Genomic DNA, 19,823 nt, shown 5'->3' with positions numbered 1-19,823 from the left:
TATATAGTGCACTACTTTAGACCAGGGCCCTATTCCCTATATAGTGCACTACTTTAGACCAGGGCCCTATTCCCTATATAGTGCACTACTTTAGACCAGGGCCCTATTCCCTATATAGTGCACTACTTTAGACCAGGGCCCTATTCCCTATATAGTACACTACTTTAGACCAGGGCCCTATTCCCTATATAGTGCACTACTTTAGACCAGGGCCCTATATAGTACACTACTTTAGACCAGGGCCCTATTCCCTATATAGTACACTACTTTAGACCAGGGCCCTATTCCCTATATAGTGCACTACTTTAGACCAGGGCCCTATATAGTACACTACTTTAGACCAGAGCCCTATTCCCTATATAGTACACTACTTTAGACCAGAGCCCTATTCCCTATATAGTGCACTAGTTTAGACCAGGGCCCTATATAGTGCACTACTTTAGACCAGGGCCCTATATAGTACACTACTTTAGACCAGAGCCCTATTCCCTATATAGTGCACTACTTTAGACCAGGGCCCTATTCCCTATATAGTGCACTACTTTAGACCAGGGCCCTATATAGTACACTACTTTAGACCAGAGCCCTATTCCCTATATAGTGCACTACTTTAGACCAGGGCCCTATATAGTACACTACTTTAGACCAGGGCCCTATATAGTGCACTACTTTAGACCAGGGCCTTATATAGTACACTACTTTAGACCAGGGCCCTATATAGTACACTACTTTAGACCAGGGCCCTATATAGTACACTACTTTAGACCAGGGCCCTATATAGTACACTACTTTAGACCAGGGCCCTATATAGTACACTACTTTAGACCAGGGCCCTATATAGTACACTACTTTAGACCGGGGCCCTATATAGTACACTACTTTAGACCAGGGCCCTATATAGTACACTACTTTAGACCAGGGCCCTATATAGTACACTACTTTAGACCAGGGCCCTATATAGTACACTACTTTAGACCAGGGCCCTATTCCCTATATAGTACACTACTTTAGACCAGGGCCCTATTCCCTATATAGTGCACTACTTTAGACCAGGGCCCTATTCCCTATATAGTGCACTACTTTAGACCAGGGCCCTATTCCCTATATAGTGCACTACTTTAGACCAGGGCCCTATTCCCTATATAGTGCACTACTTTAGACCAGGGCCCTATTCCCTATATAGTGCACTACTTTAGACCGGGGCCCTATTCCCTATATAGTACACTACTTTAGACCAGGGCCCTATATAGTGCACTACTTTAGACCAGGGCCCTATAGAGTGCACTACTTTAGACCAGGGCCCTATATAGTGCACTACTTTAGACCAGGGCCCTATATAGTACACTACTTTAGACCAGGGCCCTATATAGTACACTACTTTAGACCAGGGCCCTATATAGTACACTACTTTAGACCGGGGCCCTATATAGTGCACTACTTTAGACCAGGGCCCTATATAGTGCACTACTTTAGACCAGGGCCCTATTCCCTATATAGTACACTACTTTAGACCAGGGCCCTATATAGTGCACTACTTTAGACCAGGGCCCTATTCCCTATATAGTGCACTACTTTAGACCAGGGCCCTATATAGTGCACTACTTTAGACCAGGGCCCTATATAGTGCACTACTTTAGACCAGGGCCCTATATAGTGCACTACTTTAGACCGGGGCCCTATTCCCTATATAGTACACTACTTTAGACCAGGGCCCTATATAGTACACTACTTTAGACCAGGGCCCTATATAGTGCACTACTTTAGACCAGGGCCCTATATAGTGCACTACTTTAGACCAGGGCCCTATATAGTACACTACTTTAGACCAGGGCCCTATATAGTACACTACTTTAGACCAGGGCCCTATATAGTACACTACTTTAGACCAGGGCCCTATATAGTACACTACTTTAGACCAGGGCCCTATATAGTACACTACTTTAGACCAGGGCCCTATATAGTACACTACTTTAGACCAGGGCCCTATATAGTACACTACTTTAGACCAGGGCCCTATATAGTACACTACTTTAGACCAGGGCCCTATATAGTACACTACTTTAGACCAGGGCCCTATATAGTACACTACTTTAGACCAGGGCCCTATTCCCTATATAGTGCACTACTTTAGACCAGGGCCCTATTCCCTATATAGTGCACTACTTTAGACCAGGGCCCTATATAGTACACTACTTTAGACCAGGGCCCTATTCCCTATATAGTGCACTACTTTAGACCAGGGCCCTATATAGTACACTACTTTAGACCAGGGCCCTATTCCCTATATAGTGCACTACTTTAGACCAGGGCCCTATATAGTACACTACTTTAGACCAGGGCCCTATTCCCTATATAGTACACTACTTTAGACCGGGGCCCTATATAGTGCACTACTTTAGACCGGGGCCCTATATAGTGCACTACTTTAGACCAGGGCCCTATATAGTGCACTACTTTAGACCAGGGCCCTATATAGTGCACTACTTTAGACCGGGGCCCTATATAGTGCACTACTTTAGACCGGGGCCCTATATAGTGCACTACTTTAGACCGGGGCCCTATATAGTGCACTACTTTAGACCGGGGCCCTATATAGTGCACTACTTTAGACCGGGGCCCTATTCCCTATATAGTACACTACTTTAGACCAGGGCCCTATATAGTACACTACTTTAGACCAGGGCCCTATATAGTACACTACTTTAGACCGGGGCCCTATATAGTGCACTACTTTAGACCAGGGCCCTATATAGTACACTACTTTAGACCAGGGCCCTATATAGTGCACTACTTTAGACCAGGGCCCTATATAGTACACTACTTTAGACCAGGGCCCTATATAGTGCACTACTTTAGACCAGGGCCCTATATAGTACACTACTTTAGACCAGGGCCCTATATAGTACACTACTTTAGACCAGGGCCCTATATAGTGCACTACTTTAGACCGGGGCCCTATATAGTACACTACTTTAGACCGGGGCCCTATATAGTGCACTACTTTAGACCAGGGCCCTATATAGTGCACTACTTTAGACCGGGGCCCTATGGGGTTATTTTTATTTTATTACATAAAAAAATATCAAAGTGCTTCAAAGTAACAACACAATGTCATTTATAAAAACCAACACACAAGTCAGAGTTAGTTATCAAAGTCCATCTTTAATTATATTAATTATAATTATAAAAACCAACATGGTGGACAGTCCATTAGAAAGATCATGGCAATTCTGATTATTCCCCAACAGTGGTAAAGTAGGGAATGTCCGGGGGCAGGAAGGCGGCACGGTCTCTTCAAGGTGTCTCGTTTTCTCTGGCTTTTCCATAGTAGGAGCTCAGCCACTGCAGATCCGGTTGCAGATCCGGTTGTCACAGATACCTTAAAAGAAAGGTAGGGGATGGTGGATCAGGAAACCAGTCTGTATCTCCTATGACCACCGTTTGCCTCATGCAGCGCGACACATCTCCTTCGCATAGAGTTGATCAGGCTGTTGATTGTGGCCTGTGGAATGTTGTTCCCACTCTTCAATTGCTATGCAAAGTTGCTGGATATTGGCGGGAGCTGGAACACGCTGTCGTGCACGTCGATCCAGAGCATCCCGAACATGCTCAATGGGTGACACGTCTGGTGTGTATGGAAGAACTGGGACATTTTCAGCTACCAGGAATTGTGACATGTTGCCGTGCATTATCATGCTAAAACATGAGGCGGTGGATGAACGGCTCGACAATGGGCCTTAGCATCTCGTCACGGGTATGGATGTGGAGATCCTGGTGTAGCGTGGTTACACGTGGTCTGCGGCTGTGAGGCCGGTTTGACGTACCGCCAACTTCTCTAAAACGATGTTGGATGCGGCTTATGGTAGAGAAATTAACTTTAAATTCTCTGGCAACTGCTCTGGTTGACATTCCTTCAGTCAGCATGCCAATTGCACGCTCCCTCAACTTGAGACATCTGTGGTATTGTGTTGTGACAAAACTGCACATTTAAGTGGCCCCAACACAAGGTGCATCTGTGTAATGATCATGCTGTTTAATCAGCTTCTTGATAGACCACACCTGTCAGGTGGATGGATTATCTTGACAAAGGAGAAAAGCTCACTAATAGGGATGTAAACAAATTTGTGCACAAAATGTGAGTGAATTAAGCTTTGTGCGTATGGAGCATTTCTGGGATTTTTTTTATGTAATCTCATGAAACATGAGACTAACACTTGCGTTGACATTAATGGAGGGTTGATGTGTAAAAAAACAGATCAGGATTGACTGGGGGGGGTGACCTTTTTAGGTTTGTTTGTCACCATTGGCCTCGTGGTGAAATTCCTGAGCGGTTTCCTTCCTCTCCGGCAACTGAGTTAGGGGGACGCCTGTATCTTTGTAGTGACTTGGTGTATTGATACACCATCCAATGTGTAATATCTTCACCATGCTCAAAGGGATATTCAATGTCTGCTTTAAAACCATTTTTTTTATGCATATACCTGTGTAAAAAACAGAACAGTGCCACTCTTTGCAAGGCATTGGAAAACCTCCCTGGTCTTTGTGGTTGAATCTGTGTTGGATATTCACTACTTGATTGAGGGACCTTACAATTATCTGTATGTGTGGGGGTACAGAGATAAGGTAGTCATTCAAAAAAATATTAAACACTGTTATTGCACATAGTGAGTCCATGCAACTTATTTTGTGACTCGTTAAGCACATTTTTACTCCTGAACGTATTAAGGCTTGCTACAGCAAAGGGGTCGAATAATTATTGACTCAAGACATTTTATTTGTAAAAAAAGTTTCTAAAAGCACAATTCCACTTTGACATTGTGGGATATTGCGTGTAGGCCAGTGATACAACATGTCATTTTAATAAATGGTAAATTGAGGCTACAGCACAACATTTGGTAAAAGTTAAGGGGTGTGAAAACTTTCCTGAAGGCACTGTGTAAATAAAATCTATTACAACTTCTACTTTCTATCAAGTTGGAGACGTTCAAGACACATAAATACTGGAGGCTGAGGCAGGAGGGGTCGGGAGACACTGGCCCCGTCCGACGATACCCCCGGACAGGGCCAACCAGGCAGGATATAACCCCACCCACTTTGCCAAAGCACAGCCCCCACACCACTAGAGGGATATCTTCAACCACCAACTTACCATCCTGAGACAAGGCCGAGTATAGCCCACAAAGATCTCCGCCACGGCACAACCCAAGGGGGGGCGCCAACCCGGACAGGAAGATCATGTCAGTGACTCAAGTGACACACCCCTCCTAGGGACGGCATGGAAGAGCACCAGTAAGCCAGTGACTCAGCCCCTGTAATAGGGTTAGAGGCAGAGAATCCCAGTGGAAAGAGGGGAACCGGCCAGGCAGAGACAGCAAGGGCGGTTCATTGCTCCAGAGCCTTTCCGTTCACCTTCACACTCCTGGGCCAGACTACACTCAATCATATGACCCACTGAAGAGATGAGTCTTCAGTAAAGACTTAAAGGTTGAGACCGAGTTTGCGTCTCTCACATGGGTAGGCAGACCATTCCATAAAAACGGAGCTCTATAGGAGAAAGCCCTGCCTCCAGCTGTTTGCTTAGAAATTCTAAGGACAGTAAGCAGGCCTGCTTCTTGTGACCGTAGCGTACGTGTAGGTATGTACGGCAGGACCAAAACGGAAAGATGGGTAGGAGCAAGCCCATGTAATGCTTAGGATTCATTTAGAATGTATGATCCAAATACTTCTATTGCTTTCAATGGTACTTTCTGAATGCACATTGATCCTCATTAAAAAGGAATGAGTTAGAATGTATGAAACCTGACTGTTTTAGTTCCCTCATTCCCTCTCCCCTCAGCCTCTCCATAGGGTAGAGAATGAAGTGGACCTCAGGGGGGACCAGCATCCATTAGGAACGTTCTCTTACCCTGCCTCGAGTCACCACCACCCATCAGCGCTGCCTCCCTCTGTCCCCCTCCAGTACCTCCCTCAGGAGCCTCTGCACCAGGAGATGCCCTCCTTCTCAGTGGTAAGACTTTACCTCAACCTGCCCTCCTTCCCAGTGGTAAGACTTCACATCATATGGAGCTAGCTAGCTGAACCAGTATCTGATTGAAACTCATCTATCGTCATTTCTCATGTTATGTTCTATCAGAGTAAATAGCTCACGGACACTAGAGAAGCTTAACCAAGTTGAATTCTTCCCAAAGGGTCGTTACAGATGATTAATTATTATTATTAATTCCGAACAAAAACATGGCTTCCCCCTGTGGTGGTATTCATACCCCACTTTGGGTCCTTATCGCTAAACATGACATCATTCTTGCTAAGCAGGGAACTGAGTGATACGAGCCTTTTACCAGTTTCTCCCCTTATCAGTAGTGTCACATCAACTGTTTCCCCTGCACTTAGCACCTCCTTGTCTCTTATGGAAACTAATGTTCCTCTACTTCTGAGTGTAACAATGTTTGAAGTTTAACCCTGAATCCAACACTCCGGTTACGGTCGGTATGTGTTTCCTGTTACGGTCGGTATGTGTTTCCTGTTACGGTCGGTATGTGTTTCCTGTTACGGTCGGTATGTGTTTCCAAATGAAAGGTACATGCAACCAAAAATAGATTTAAAAAAAATGTTTTACCTTTTTATTTAACTAGGCAAATCAGTTAACCCACTGTTCCTAGACCAGTTAACCCACTGTTCCTAGGCCAGTTAACCCACTGTTCCTAGGCCAGTTAACCCACTGTTCCTAGGCCAGTTAACCCACTGTTCCTAGGCCAGTTAACCCACTGTTCCTAGACCAGTTAACCCACTGTTCCTAGACCAGTTAACCCACTGTTCCTAGACCAGTTAACCCACTGTTCCTAGGCCAGTTAACCCACTGTTCCTAGGCCAGTTAACCCACTGTTCCTAGGCCAGTTAACCCACTGTTCCTAGACCAGTTAACCCACTGTTCCTAGACCAGTTAACCCACTGTTCCTAGACCAGTTAACCCACTGTTCCTAGACCAGTTAACCCACTGTTCCTAGACCAGTTAACCCACTGTTCCTAGACCAGTTAACCCACTGTTCCTAGACCAGTTAACCCACTGTTCCTAGACCAGTTAACCCACTGTTCCTAGACCAGTTAACCCCACTGTTCCTAGACCAGTTAACCCCACTGTTCCTAGACCAGTTAACCCACTGTTCCTAGGCCGTTATTGAAAATAAGAATTTGTTCTTAACTGACTTGCCTAGTTAAATAAAGGTTTAAAAAAAATTAGCTGCCATGTTTAGGGGCAGAATGACAGATTTTTACCTTGTTAGGGAGGGGATTCGATCTTGCAACCTTTCGGTTACAAGTCCAACGCTCCAACCACTAGGCTACGCTGCCACCCCAACTGAAAAAAAAATGCCTCTTCGTTCAGCACCTCCAATGTATTGTGCTGTTGTAGACTTCCGACCTGTGCATAGCAGTAAGGTTAGTGCTATCCGGGATCCTTGGGACGTGAGTGATTTATACTGAATAAAACACATAAGTGTTGATCCCATATTTCATGAGCTGAAATCAAAGATCCTCAGAAATGTTCCATACGCACAAAAAAGCTTATCTCAAATTCTGTGCACAAATTTGTTTACATCCCTTTTTTTTTGTGAGCATTTCTCCAATGCTGAGATAATCCATCCACCTGACCAGGTGTGGCATATCAAGAAGCTGATTAAACAGCATGATCATTACACAGGTGCACCTTGTGCTGGGGACAATAAAAGGCCACTCTAAAATGTGCAGGGGAGTGGGTGCTCAGGAGTATTTGTGTCTGTAATAAAGTCATTTTGTGGGGAAAAACTCATTCTGTTTGGCTGGGCCTGGCTTCCCACTACATTGGAGTTACCAAACAGGCATTTTTTCAGTTTCTTGGACTTTTTTGAAAGTACATTCAGGTCGTGACTGCAGTTAATTACGATAGTTGCTAATCGAAACTCTGTATTTGAGTTACGAATGTATTTTTACATTATTAAAGGGATATTTAGGGATTTTGGCAATGAGGCCTTTTTATCTATGAGGTGACAGGTATCCTAGTGGTTAGAGCGTTGGGACAGTAACCGAAAGGTTGTTAGATCGAATTCCCGACCTTACAAAAGAGCTGACGAGGTAAAAAATAAATAATGTTTAGCAGCACATCATTGCATCTGTGCTGTGGACATATTCACTCCTGCTCAGGTGTTTGTGTAGAGTAAGGATTGGCCATATTTGGCTGGTAATACTCATAGAACCGACAAGGTAAACATCTGTCGTTCTGCCCCCTGAACAAGGCGGGTAACCGACCGTTCTCCGGGAGGCCGTCATTGTAAATAAGAATTTGTTCTTAAACTGACTTGCCTAGTTAAATAAAGGTAAAATAAGATAAAAATAATAATTAAAAAATATATATTTTGAATTATTATATATTTTTATTTAGATATATATATATACATATATACATACATACACTTCCCCAGAGTCAGATGAACTTGTGAATACCATTGTCATGTCTCTGTGTCCAGTATGAAGGAAGATAAAGGTAGATATTAGTGCTGAGCGATTAACGTCATTCTGTTTTTTGGCGGGTTTTTTTTAAACAACTAATTGACCCGAATTCCATTTAGTTTGTTTATGAGCCAAACACTCCGTTTCTCTAGAGAGAAATCAAGTCGAACTATGTGGGAAGCTAGGCTATAAGGAGTTTTCATTAAACAAATATTCAACCTAAACGCAGAAATGTGATAATTAACTACAATGACTATAACTATTATTATTTTATTTTATTTTTTATTTTTTTAACAACTCAGAGACTGATCAGAGAGGAAGAGGCGAAGCAAGAGGTTTCACTCTTACCAAAATCGATCCAAAAATAAGCCGCCTATGGAACAACCACTCCCATTGTTAGGGCATAAGACATAAGCATCTTCTCATTGTGTTCAGATTTAGGACGGATACACTTTTACACAACTTTAGGTTCGATTCACACGGACCGCATGAGAAAGGAATGTACTCTAACACAATGACAAGAAGGACAGACACAGTTCGTGAAAGTATACCTTATCTACTTTGAAGAACTAGTCAAAATGATTTTAGGTCAGACATTTGTGCAGCATACTTAGGCAGGATGAATAAATAGGATGAATTAAGGCAGTGCAGTATGGGGAGAACGTAAGGTTCCATGGTCTGGCTGACGGCTACTGCCTGAGCAGAGATGAGATGTTGACAAAAAATTTTTTTGTTTAATTCCTTATAGTCATCAAATTAAAAACAGAAGTAATAAACACAACTTAAATATTATTTCATAGTAATTTCCTATGTTTCTATTGGTGTCTACCCAATATGGACCTGACCGAGACAATGGAATATTTGGAATTTTCATTAAAAAGCTCAGTCGTTGTAATACCATTTATTTTTTATTTTTTTATTTGAATCGAAATCCAAAACCGAACCAACTTCAAAAAAGCACTGATCACTCATCATCAGTAGATTTATACCCCTTATCTTTCATCAGCGATAAATAATCGTTCAAATAAAGCAGTTTTGCACAGATCCATGTGCCTCCAGTCGAAGAACCTGCTCTTCCTCACCAGTTAGCTTACACACAGGTGTTGGCAGCACGCTAGATGGCTAATTAGCACAGGTGTGGGCAGCACGCTAGATGGCTAATTAGCACAGGTGTGGGCAGCACGCTAGATGGCTAATTAGCACAGGTGTGGGCAGCGCGCTAGATGGCTAATTAGCACAGGTGTGGGCAGCACGCTAGATGGCTAATTAGCACAGGTGTGGGCAGCACGCTAGATGGCTAATTAGCACAGGTGTGGGCAGCACGCTAGATGGCTAATTAGCACAGGTGTGGGCAGCACGCTAGATGGCTAATTAGCACAGGTGTGGGCAGCGCGCTAGATGGCTAATTAGCACAGGTGTGGGCAGCACGCTAGATGGCTAATTAGCACAGGTGTGGGCAGCACGCTAGATGGCTAATTAGCACAGGTGTGGGCAGCACGCTAGATGGCTAATTAGCACAGGTGTGGGCAGCGCGCTAGATGGCTAATTAGCACAGGTGTGGGCAGCACGCTAGATGGCTAATTAGCACAGGTGTGGGCAGCACGCTAGATGGCTAATTAGCACAGGTGTGGGCAGCACGCTAGATGGCTAATTAGCACAGGTGTGGGCAGCACGCTAGATGGCTAATTAGCACAGGTGTGGGCAGCACGCTAGATGGCTAATTAGCACAGGTGTGGGCAGCACGCTAGATGGCTAATTAGCACAGGTGTGGGCAGCACGCTAGATGGCTAATTAGCACAGGTGTTGGCAGCACGCTAGATGGCTAATTAGCACAGGTGTTGGCAGCACGCTAGATGGCTAATTAGCACAGGTGTTGGCAGCACGCTAGATGGCTAATTAGCACAGGTGTTGGCAGCACGCTAGATGGCTAATTAGCACAGGTGTGGCAGCACGCTAGATGGCTAATTAGCACAGGTGTTGGCAGCACGCTAGATGGCTAATTAGCACAGGTGTGGGCAGCACGCTAGATGGCTAATTAGCACAGGTGTGGGCAGCACGCTAGATGGCTAATTAGCACAGGTGTGGGCAGCACGCTAGATGGCTAATTAGCACAGGTGTGGGCAGCACGCTAGATGGCTAATTAGCACAGGTGTGGCAGCACGCTAGATGGCTAATTAGCACAGGTGTGGCAGCACGCTAGATGGCTAATTAGCACAGGTGTTGGCAGCACGCTAGATGGCTAATTAGCACAGGTGTGGCAGCACGCTAGATGGCTAATTAGCACAGGTGTTGGCAGCACGCTAGATGGCTAATTAGCACAGGTGTTGGCAGCACGCTAGATGGCTAATTAGCACAGGTGTGGCAGCACGCTAGATGGCTAATTAGCACAGGTGTTGGCAGCACGCTAGATGGCTAATTAGCACAGGTGGCCGCCTCTTGTCTTCCGTAAACAAGCGCTGTAACCTGGTGATATGGCTGTGTGGGAACCCTAACCCTATAAAGTTGTGTAGTAATTTAACCTTTAAAAAAAAAAATGTATTGTTATTTTTCACTGATATAAAAGATACGTTCCTTTGTTTCCAAAACCGTACCGCATGCAATGTTTTTAACATTCAAAATTAGCGTAGTTAGCATCTCTAAATGTGTTAACCCTTCACAGTGGTAAGACCTCAAGTCTTCACCATTACACAGTTAGCAAAACATTGAGCTATCTATCCCTAATTTATCCCAGTGGTAGGATTTATGCTAGCTCAGCCTAACCTATCCCAGTGGTAGGGCTAAAGCTAGCTCAGCCTAACCTATCCCAGTGGTAGGACTAAAGCTAGCTCAGCCTAACCTATCCCAATGGTAGCACTGAAGCTAGCTCAGCCTAACCTATCCCAATGGTAGGACTAAAGCTAGCTCAGCCTAACCTATCCCAGTGGTAGGACTAAAGCTAGCTCAGCCTAACCTATCCCAATGGTAGGACTAAAGCTAGCTCAGCCTAACCTATCCCAATGGTAGGACTAAAGCTAGCTCAGCCTAACCTATCCCAATGGTAGGACTAAAGCTAGCTCAACCTAACCTATCCCAGTGGTAGGATTTAAGCTAGCTCAGCCTAACCTATCCCAGTGGTAGGATTTAAGCTAGCTCAGCCTAACCTATCCCAATGGTAGGATTTAAGCTAGCTCAGCCTAACCTATCCCAGTGGTAGGACTAAAGCTAGCTCAGCCTAACCTATCCCAATGGTAGGACTAAAGCTAGCTCAGCCTAACCTATCCCAATGGTAGGACTAAAGCTAGCTCAGCCTAACCTATCCCAGTGGTAGGACTAAAGCTAGCTCAGCCTAACCTATCCCAATGGTAGGACTAAAGCTAGCTCAGCCTAACCTATCCCAATGGTAGGACTAAAGCTAGCTCAGCCTAACCTATCCCAATGGTAGGACTAAAGCTAGCTCAGCCTAACCTATCCCAATGGTAGGATTTAAGCTAGCTCAGCCTAACCTATCCCAGTGGTAGGATTTAAGCTAGCTCAGCCTAACCTATCCCAGTGGTAGGATTTAAGCTAGCTCAGCCTAACCTATCCCAGTGGTAGGATTTAAGCTAGCTCAGCCCAACCTATCCCAGTGGTAGGACTAAAGCTAGCTCAGCCTAACCTATCCCAATGGTAGGACTAAAGCTAGCTCAGCCTAACCTATCCCAATGGTAGGACTAAAGCTAGCTCAGCCTAACCTATCCCAGTGGTAGGACTTAAACATCACTTCACACAGAAAGCATGGCATGGAGGTAGCTAACCTTTCCCAGTGGTAAGGCTTCAGATTGTAGAGCTAGCTAAAGATACAGAGCTTGCGAAACATACCTTTTTAAATAACCAACCACTTCCATAGGATAGTTCACCACCAACATGTTAACAGCTACATGTCTGTCTGTCTCCTGTTCAGCCATACCCCCACATGCTGCCGCGACGTGTCAGTGGTCACAGGTACCGGTTACAGCAGCCCCTGCCCCCACCGCCACCGCCACCACCCTACTACCCAGGCTTCCTGCCCTACTTCCTGTGAGTATGACATTTAATACAGAACTAAATGATACACGTACTTCAGTGCTTTTCATCCCAAAGGCATTCAGGACCTAGAATTGTACACCCATTTTTATTTATTTTTTAAGTGAGGTGCTAATGTAACTGCCTGCAGCATACCACCCAGCATACCACCAATCATACCACCCAGCATACCACCCTGCATACCACTGCTGGCTTGCTTCTGAAGCTAAGCAGGGTTCGTCTTGGTCAGTCCCTGGATGGGAGACCAGATGCTGCTAGAAGTGGTGTTGAAGGGCCAGTTGGAGGCACTCTTTCCTCTGGTCTAATATCCCAATGCCACTGCCCTGTGTAAGGTGCCATCTTTCGGATGGGACGTTAAACGGGTGTCTTGACTCTGTGGTCACTAAAGATCCCATGGCATCGTAAGAGTAGGTGTGTTAACCCCGGTGTCCTGGCTAAATTCACAATCTGGCCCTCGAACCATCACGGTCACCTAATAATCCCCAGTTTACAATTGGCTCATTCATCCCCCTCCTCTCCCCTGTAACTATTCCCCAGGTCGTTGCTGCAAATGAGAACGTGTTCTCAGTCAACTTACCTGGTAAAATAACGAACGAAAAACGTAATATTTATTGCCACCACCAACACATTGCCCCTTTTTTCTCCACTTTCTTATTTGATCTGGGTGATTATGTGACTGTTCTGTCTCTGTGCAGGTCGATGCTTCCTGTGCCTCCCACAGCAGTGGGACCAGCCATCAGTCTGGACCTGGATGGAGATGACGTGGAGATGGAGAACTACGAGGTGAGAGGACCAATCAATACACTTAGAAACTCACTGTGTGATTATTTCTCTGTGTGTGTGTGTGTGTGTGTGTGTGTGTGTGTGTGTGTGTGTGTGTGTGTGTGTGTGTGTGTGTCTGCACATTTATTATATTTGGGGCCAGTTGTTTTGAATAATTTTTTTAATGTCTTTTTTGTACCTGTATTTACAGAATTATCCACTAGGTTTTCTGCAGGTTGAAGATTCTAGGAAATTGTCTTTAGCTAGAACACAGCTAGTCCAATCACTTTCACTTTGTGTGCAAGTGTTTTTTTTGGGGGGGGGTTGCCTAAGCCAGGGGAGGCGTATCTCCATGAATGTTAATGGATAAAAACGTATTATTTGGCAGGGAATATTATTTGTAGATCAGTGATTCTACACATCACGTTGATCAAGCTGATCCTCTTCAGCGGACTCTGAAGTTACACATGGGTAAAATAGGGGGCAGTTTAGGTGGACACCCCCCCCCCCACCTAACACTCACAACCATTGATTGATTGATTGATTGATTGATTGGAGTCAATTAAATACCATTTCCTTGAATGTTGTACCTGCAGCAAACCTAGTGGATAATGCTGGAATTACCGGTCAAAAAAAATGTTAATAAACCACAACAACTGGCCTTAAATATGTCTCTCACCCCCTCAGGCATTACTGAACCTGGCTGAAAGGCTGGGAGAGGCTAAACCACAACAACTGGCCTTAAATATGTCTCTCACACCCTCAGGCATTACTGAACCTGGCTGAAAGGCTGGGAGAGGCTAAACCACAACAACTGGCCTTAAATATGTCTCTCACCCCCTCAGGCATTACTGAACCTGGCTGAAAGGCTGGGAGAGGCTAAACCACAACAACTGGCCTTAAATATGTCTCTCACACCCTCAGGCATTACTGAACCTGGCTGAAAGGCTGGGAGAGGCTAAACCACAACAACTGGCCTTAAATATGTCTCTCACCCCCTCAGGCATTACTGAACCTGGCTGAAAGGCTGGGAGAGGCTAAACCACAACAACTGGCCTTAAATATGTCTCTCACCCCCTCAGGCATTACTGAACCTGGCTGAAAGGCTGGGAGAGGCTAAACCACAACTGGCCTTAAATATGTCTCTCACACCCTCAGGCATTACTGAACCTGGCTGAAAGGCTGGGAGAGGCTAAACCACAACAACTGGCCTTAAATATGTCTCTCACCCCCTCAGGCATTACTGAACCTGGCTGAAAGGCTGGGAGAGGCTAAACCACAACAACTGGCCTTAAATATGTCTCTCACACCCTCAGGCATTACTGAACCTGGCTGAAAGGCTGGGAGAGGCTAAACCACAACAACTGGCCTTAAATATGTCTCTCACCCCCTCAGGCATTACTGAACCTGGCTGAAAGGCTGGGAGAGGCTAAACCACAACAACTGGCCTTAAATATGTCTCTCACCCCCTCAGGCATTACTGAACCTGGCTGAAAGGCTGGGAGAGGCTAAACCACAACAACTGGCCTTAAATATGTCTCTCACACCCTCAGGCATTACTGAACCTGGCTGAAAGGCTGGGAGAGGCTAAACCACAACAACTGGCCTTAAATATGTCTCTCACACCCTCAGGCATTACTGAACCTGGCTGAAAGGCTGGGAGAGGCTAAACCACAACAACTGGCCTTAAATATGTCTCTCACCCCCTCAGGCATTACTGAACCTGGCTGAAAGGCTGGGAGAGGCTAAACCACAACAACTGGCCTTAAATATGTCTCTCACCCCCTCAGGCATTACTGAACCTGGCTGAAAGGCTGGGAGAGGCTAAACCACAACAACTGGCCTTAAATATGTCTCTCACCCCCTCAGGCATTACTGAACCTGGCTGAAAGGCTGGGAGAGGCTAAACCACAACAACTGGCCTTAAATATGTCTCTCACACCCTCAGGCATTACTGAACCTGGCTGAAAGGCTGGGAGAGGCTAAACCACAACAACTGGCCTTAAATATGTCTCTCACACCCTCAGGCATTACTGAACCTGGCTGAAAGGCTGGGAGAGGCTAAACCACAACAACTGGCCTTAAATATGTCTCTCACACCCTCAGGCATTACTGAACCTGGCTGAAAGAATGGGAGAGGCTAAACCACAACAACTGGCCTTAAATATGTCTCTCACACCCTCAGGCATTACTGAACCTGGCTGAAAGGCTGGGAGAGGCTAAACCACAACAACTGGCCTTAAATATGTCTCTCACACCCTCAGGCATTACTGAACCTGGCTGAAAGGCTGGGAGAGGCTAAACCACAACAACTGGCCTTAAATATGTCTCTCACACCCTCAGGCATTACTGAACCTGGCTGAAAGGCTGGGAGAGGCTAAACCACAACAACTGGCCTTAAATATGTCTCTCACACCCTCAGGCATTACTGAACCTGGCTGAAAGGCTGGGAGAGGCTAAACCACAACAACTGGCCTTAAATATGTCTCTCACACCCTCAGGCATTACTGAACCTGGCTGAAAGGCTGGGAGAGGCTAAACCACAACAACTGGCCTTAAATATGTCTCTCACCCCCTCAGGCATTACTGAACCTGGCTGAAAGGCTGGGAGAGGCTAAACCACAACAACTGGCCTTAAATATGTCTCTCACACCCTCAGGCATTACTGAACCTGGCTGAAAGGCTGGGAGAGGCTAAACCACAACAACTGGCCTTAAATATGTCTCTCACACCCTCAGGCATTACTGAACCTGGCTGAAAGGCTGGGAGAGGCTAAACCACAACAACTGGCCTTAAATATGTCTCTCACACCCTCAGGCATTACTGAACCTGGCTGAAAGGCTGGGAGAGGCTAAACCACAACAACTGGCCTTAAATATGTCTCTCACACCCTCAGGCATTACTGAACCTGGCTGAAAGGCTGGGAGAGGCTAAACCACAACAACTGGCCTTAAATATGTCTCTCACACCCTCAGGCATTACTGAACCTGGCTGAAAGGCTGGGAGAGGCTAAACCACAACAACTGGCCTTAAATATGTCTCTCACACCCTCAGGCATTACTGAACCTGGCTGAAAGGCTGGGAGAGGCTAAACCACAACAACTGGCCTTAAATATGTCTCTCACACCCTCAGGCATTACTGAACCTGGCTGAAAGGCTGGGAGAGGCTAAACCACAACAACTGGCCTTAAATATGTCTCTCACACCCTCAGGCATTACTGAACCTGGCTGAAAGGCTGGGAGAGGCTAAACCACAACAACTGGCCTTAAATATGTCTCTCACACCCTCAGGCATTACTGAACCTGGCTGAAAGGCTGGGAGAGGCTAAACCACAACAACTGGCCTTAAATATGTCTCTCACACCCTCAGGCATTACTGAACCTGGCTGAAAGGCTGGGAGAGGCTAAACCACAACAACTGGCCTTAAATATGTCTCTCACACCCTCAGGCATTACTGAACCTGGCTGAAAGGCTGGGAGAGGCTAAACCACAACAACTGGCCTTAAATATGTCTCTCACACCCTCAGGCATTACTGAACCTGGCTGAAAGGCTGGGAGAGGCTAAACCACAACAACTGGCCTTAAATATGTCTCTCACACCCTCAGGCATTACTGAACCTGGCTGAAAGGCTGGGAGAGGCTAAACCACAACAACTGGCCTTAAATATGTCTCTCACACCCTCAGGCATTACTGAACCTGGCTGAAAGGCTGGGAGAGGCTAAACCACAACAACTGGCCTTAAATATGTCTCTCACACCCTCAGGCATTACTGAACCTGGCTGAAAGGCTGGGAGAGGCTAAACCACAACAACTGGCCTTAAATATGTCTCTCACACCCTCAGGCATTACTGAACCTGGCTGAAAGGCTGGGAGAGGCTAAACCACAACAACTGGCCTTAAATATGTCTCTCACACCCTCAGGCATTACTGAACCTGGCTGAAAGGCTGGGAGAGGCTAAACCACAACAACTGGCCTTAAATATGTCTCTCACACCCTCAGGCATTACTGAACCTGGCTGAAAGGCTGGGAGAGGCTAAACCACAACAACTGGCCTTAAATATGTCTCTCACACCCTCAGGCATTACTGAACCTGGCTGAAAGGCTGGGAGAGGCTAAACCACAACAACTGGCCTTAAATATGTCTCTCACACCCTCAGGCATTACTGAACCTGGCTGAAAGGCTGGGAGAGGCTAAACCACAACAACTGGCCTTAAATATGTCTCTCACACCCTCAGGCATTACTGAACCTGGCTGAAAGGCTGGGAGAGGCTAAACCACAACAACTGGCCTTAAATATGTCTCTCACACCCTCAGGCATTACTGAACCTGGCTGAAAGGCTGGGAGAGGCTAAACCACGAGGAATCACCAAGGCAGACATCGAGCAGCTTCCATCCTACAGGTTCAACCTCGACAACCATCAATCTGAACAAACGCTGTGAGATAATCTGCTACGGCCTTTTCTTGTGTTGTACCATCCACCTGTCCATTTGACTGGCTGGCCAAGTAGGGCTGGGCGGTATACAGTATTTTACTATATACTGGTATTGATGCCTCAGACCTGTTTGGGTTTTTAATTTAATTTCTGTAACGGTATTTCATTATTTGGTTTGTTAAATGTGATAGCCAACGCCGGCACGTGTAATGTCTGTTTTTACTCAGTTTGCTACTTGAGTTATCTTTCTCCCTCTCCTCCTGCTGCATGCAGTCTCTCACACCCTGCCCTCTCTCCTCACACCAAGCCCCGCCCCCTTTCGCCTCACACCACGCCCCGCCCCCTCTCGCCTCACACCACGCCCCGCCCCCTCCCGCCTCACACCACGCCCCGCCCCCTCTCGCCTCACACCACGCCCCGCCCCCTCTCGCCTCACACCACGCCCCGCCCCCTCTCGCCTCACACCACGCCCCGCCCCCTCTCGCCTCACACCACGCCCCGCCCCCTCTCGCCTCACACCACGCCCCGCCCCCTCTCGCCTCACACCACGCCCCGCCCCCTCACACCACGCCCCGCCCCCTGTCACTCAAGGAGAGGGCAGTTGCTCAACCATGGAGTCAGGAACACTTTCTTGCCGTTCACTCTGCAGTCTGCATAGTCAGATGTTGGTGACAACTAGTGATGCACCGATATCTGATATTTTCTTTGCCAACAAAAAACAATACCGATATTAAACATTTGAGTGGCCTTTGAACTAGTTAACACACACACACATATGGGCGCAGCCGTCTAAGGCACTGCAAGAGTCGTCACTACAGTCCCTGGTTTGAATCCAGGCTGTATCACATCCGGCCATGATTGGGTGTCCCATAGGGCGGCGCACAATTGGCCCAGCGTTACACACACACACACACACACACACTGACCAAAAAGTTATTTTGTTGGTATTTACGTATGTCCCCATTACCAGTAAAACATCATCAAAACCTATTTCTTTCACGTACTTGCTGTGCTGTTTCGTTGTTCATTTGTTAAGTCGTTTCAGTGTCGTTTCAACCAGGATTTCTATGGAACACAATTTTGGTCTTTGCTGTTCGAGTCTTTGCGTGTTGACCAATCAGGACCTGAATATGACTGCACGTCACAGAATAATTTAACTCGTTCATACATTTTCTTTTACGTAGTTATTACACATTGATTACACTACCACTCGTATTTCATATGTCACAACGATTCATCGATGCTGTGTGCTATGATGCTGTGTGCTATGATGCTGTGTGCTATGATGCTGTGTGCTATGGTGCTGTGTGCTATGGTAAAGTTGTCTCGCGCACCTTCAGTTCTGGTCATAAAAAGCTAGCTAGCTCATGGAGGCAAACAATGTTCTTCCCCAAAAACATAGCAAAACGACAATTTGTTTCAGTAGCTATAGTTAGCTAGCTAACATCTAAAATACCCCTCATTTATAAGACAGTTCTTAGTTGATTAATGGTGGTCAGACCCATCTATGTGAAGCTAGCCACAATAGTGGACTTTGAGGTTAGCCTTCAAAATAAAAGTATGGCATAATTTTACTATTTGTATTCATTTGCATCACTGTCAATGAAGGCAAACCGCAAATTCCACTATTGTGCCTAATCCTTATTGTGTCTCGCTTCACAACCCGGTCGAGACTCACTAGCCAGATGAAGCTAGCTGGCTGCTTATAACGTTAGCTTTGGGCAACAGGGTAAAGTAGCTGGCTAGCTATTTATTTTCATTACCTGAGGTTAAATTTCAATTTGAACAGGCGAACAACAAGTGGCAACCTAGCTAATACTTAAATTAAATTTTATTGATCACATACAAGGTTAACAGATGTTAATGCGAGTGTAGTGAAGTGCTTGTGCTTCTAGTTCCGACAGTACAGTAATATCTAACAAGTAATCTAACAAATTCAAACAGACTACCTTATAAACACATGAAAAAAGAATGAATAAGAATATGTACATATAAATATATGGATGAGCGATGGCCGAACGGTATAGGCAAGATGCAGTAGATGGTATAGAGTACAGTATATACACTGGGGAGAACAAGTGTTTGATACACTGCCGATTTTG

At 45.8% G+C, this 19,823-nt stretch overlaps 1 protein-coding gene across 6 annotated transcripts in view; it reads left to right on the top strand.

Moving 5' to 3' along the window:
* LOC109881682 (RING finger protein 44) overlaps positions 1-19,823 on the top strand; it is a 69,115-nt gene that overhangs the window by 33,187 nt on the left and 16,105 nt on the right. For 5 of the 6 annotated variants that reach the window (XR_004202972.1, XM_031789502.1, XM_031789503.1 and 2 more), the window contains 4 exons: positions 5,837-6,007; positions 12,401-12,516; positions 13,218-13,305; positions 17,603-17,724. Coding sequence is in view for 5 of the 6 variants with exons in the window: in XM_031789502.1 (XP_031645362.1) it covers positions 5,837-6,007; positions 12,401-12,516; positions 13,218-13,305; positions 17,603-17,724 (497 nt within the window). In the remaining variant the exon portion in view is untranslated. Of the gene's footprint in view, positions 1-5,836; positions 6,008-12,400; positions 12,517-13,217; positions 13,306-13,971; positions 17,725-19,823 lie in introns of those variants that run through there. The other variant, XM_031789504.1, reaches the window with a different exon arrangement.

Source organism: Oncorhynchus kisutch, linkage group LG15, assembly GCF_002021735.2.
Source record: "Oncorhynchus kisutch isolate 150728-3 linkage group LG15, Okis_V2, whole genome shotgun sequence".
Classification (NCBI taxonomy): domain Eukaryota; kingdom Metazoa; phylum Chordata; class Actinopteri; order Salmoniformes; family Salmonidae; genus Oncorhynchus; species Oncorhynchus kisutch.
This window is presented reverse-complemented; position numbering and strand designations above follow the sequence as displayed.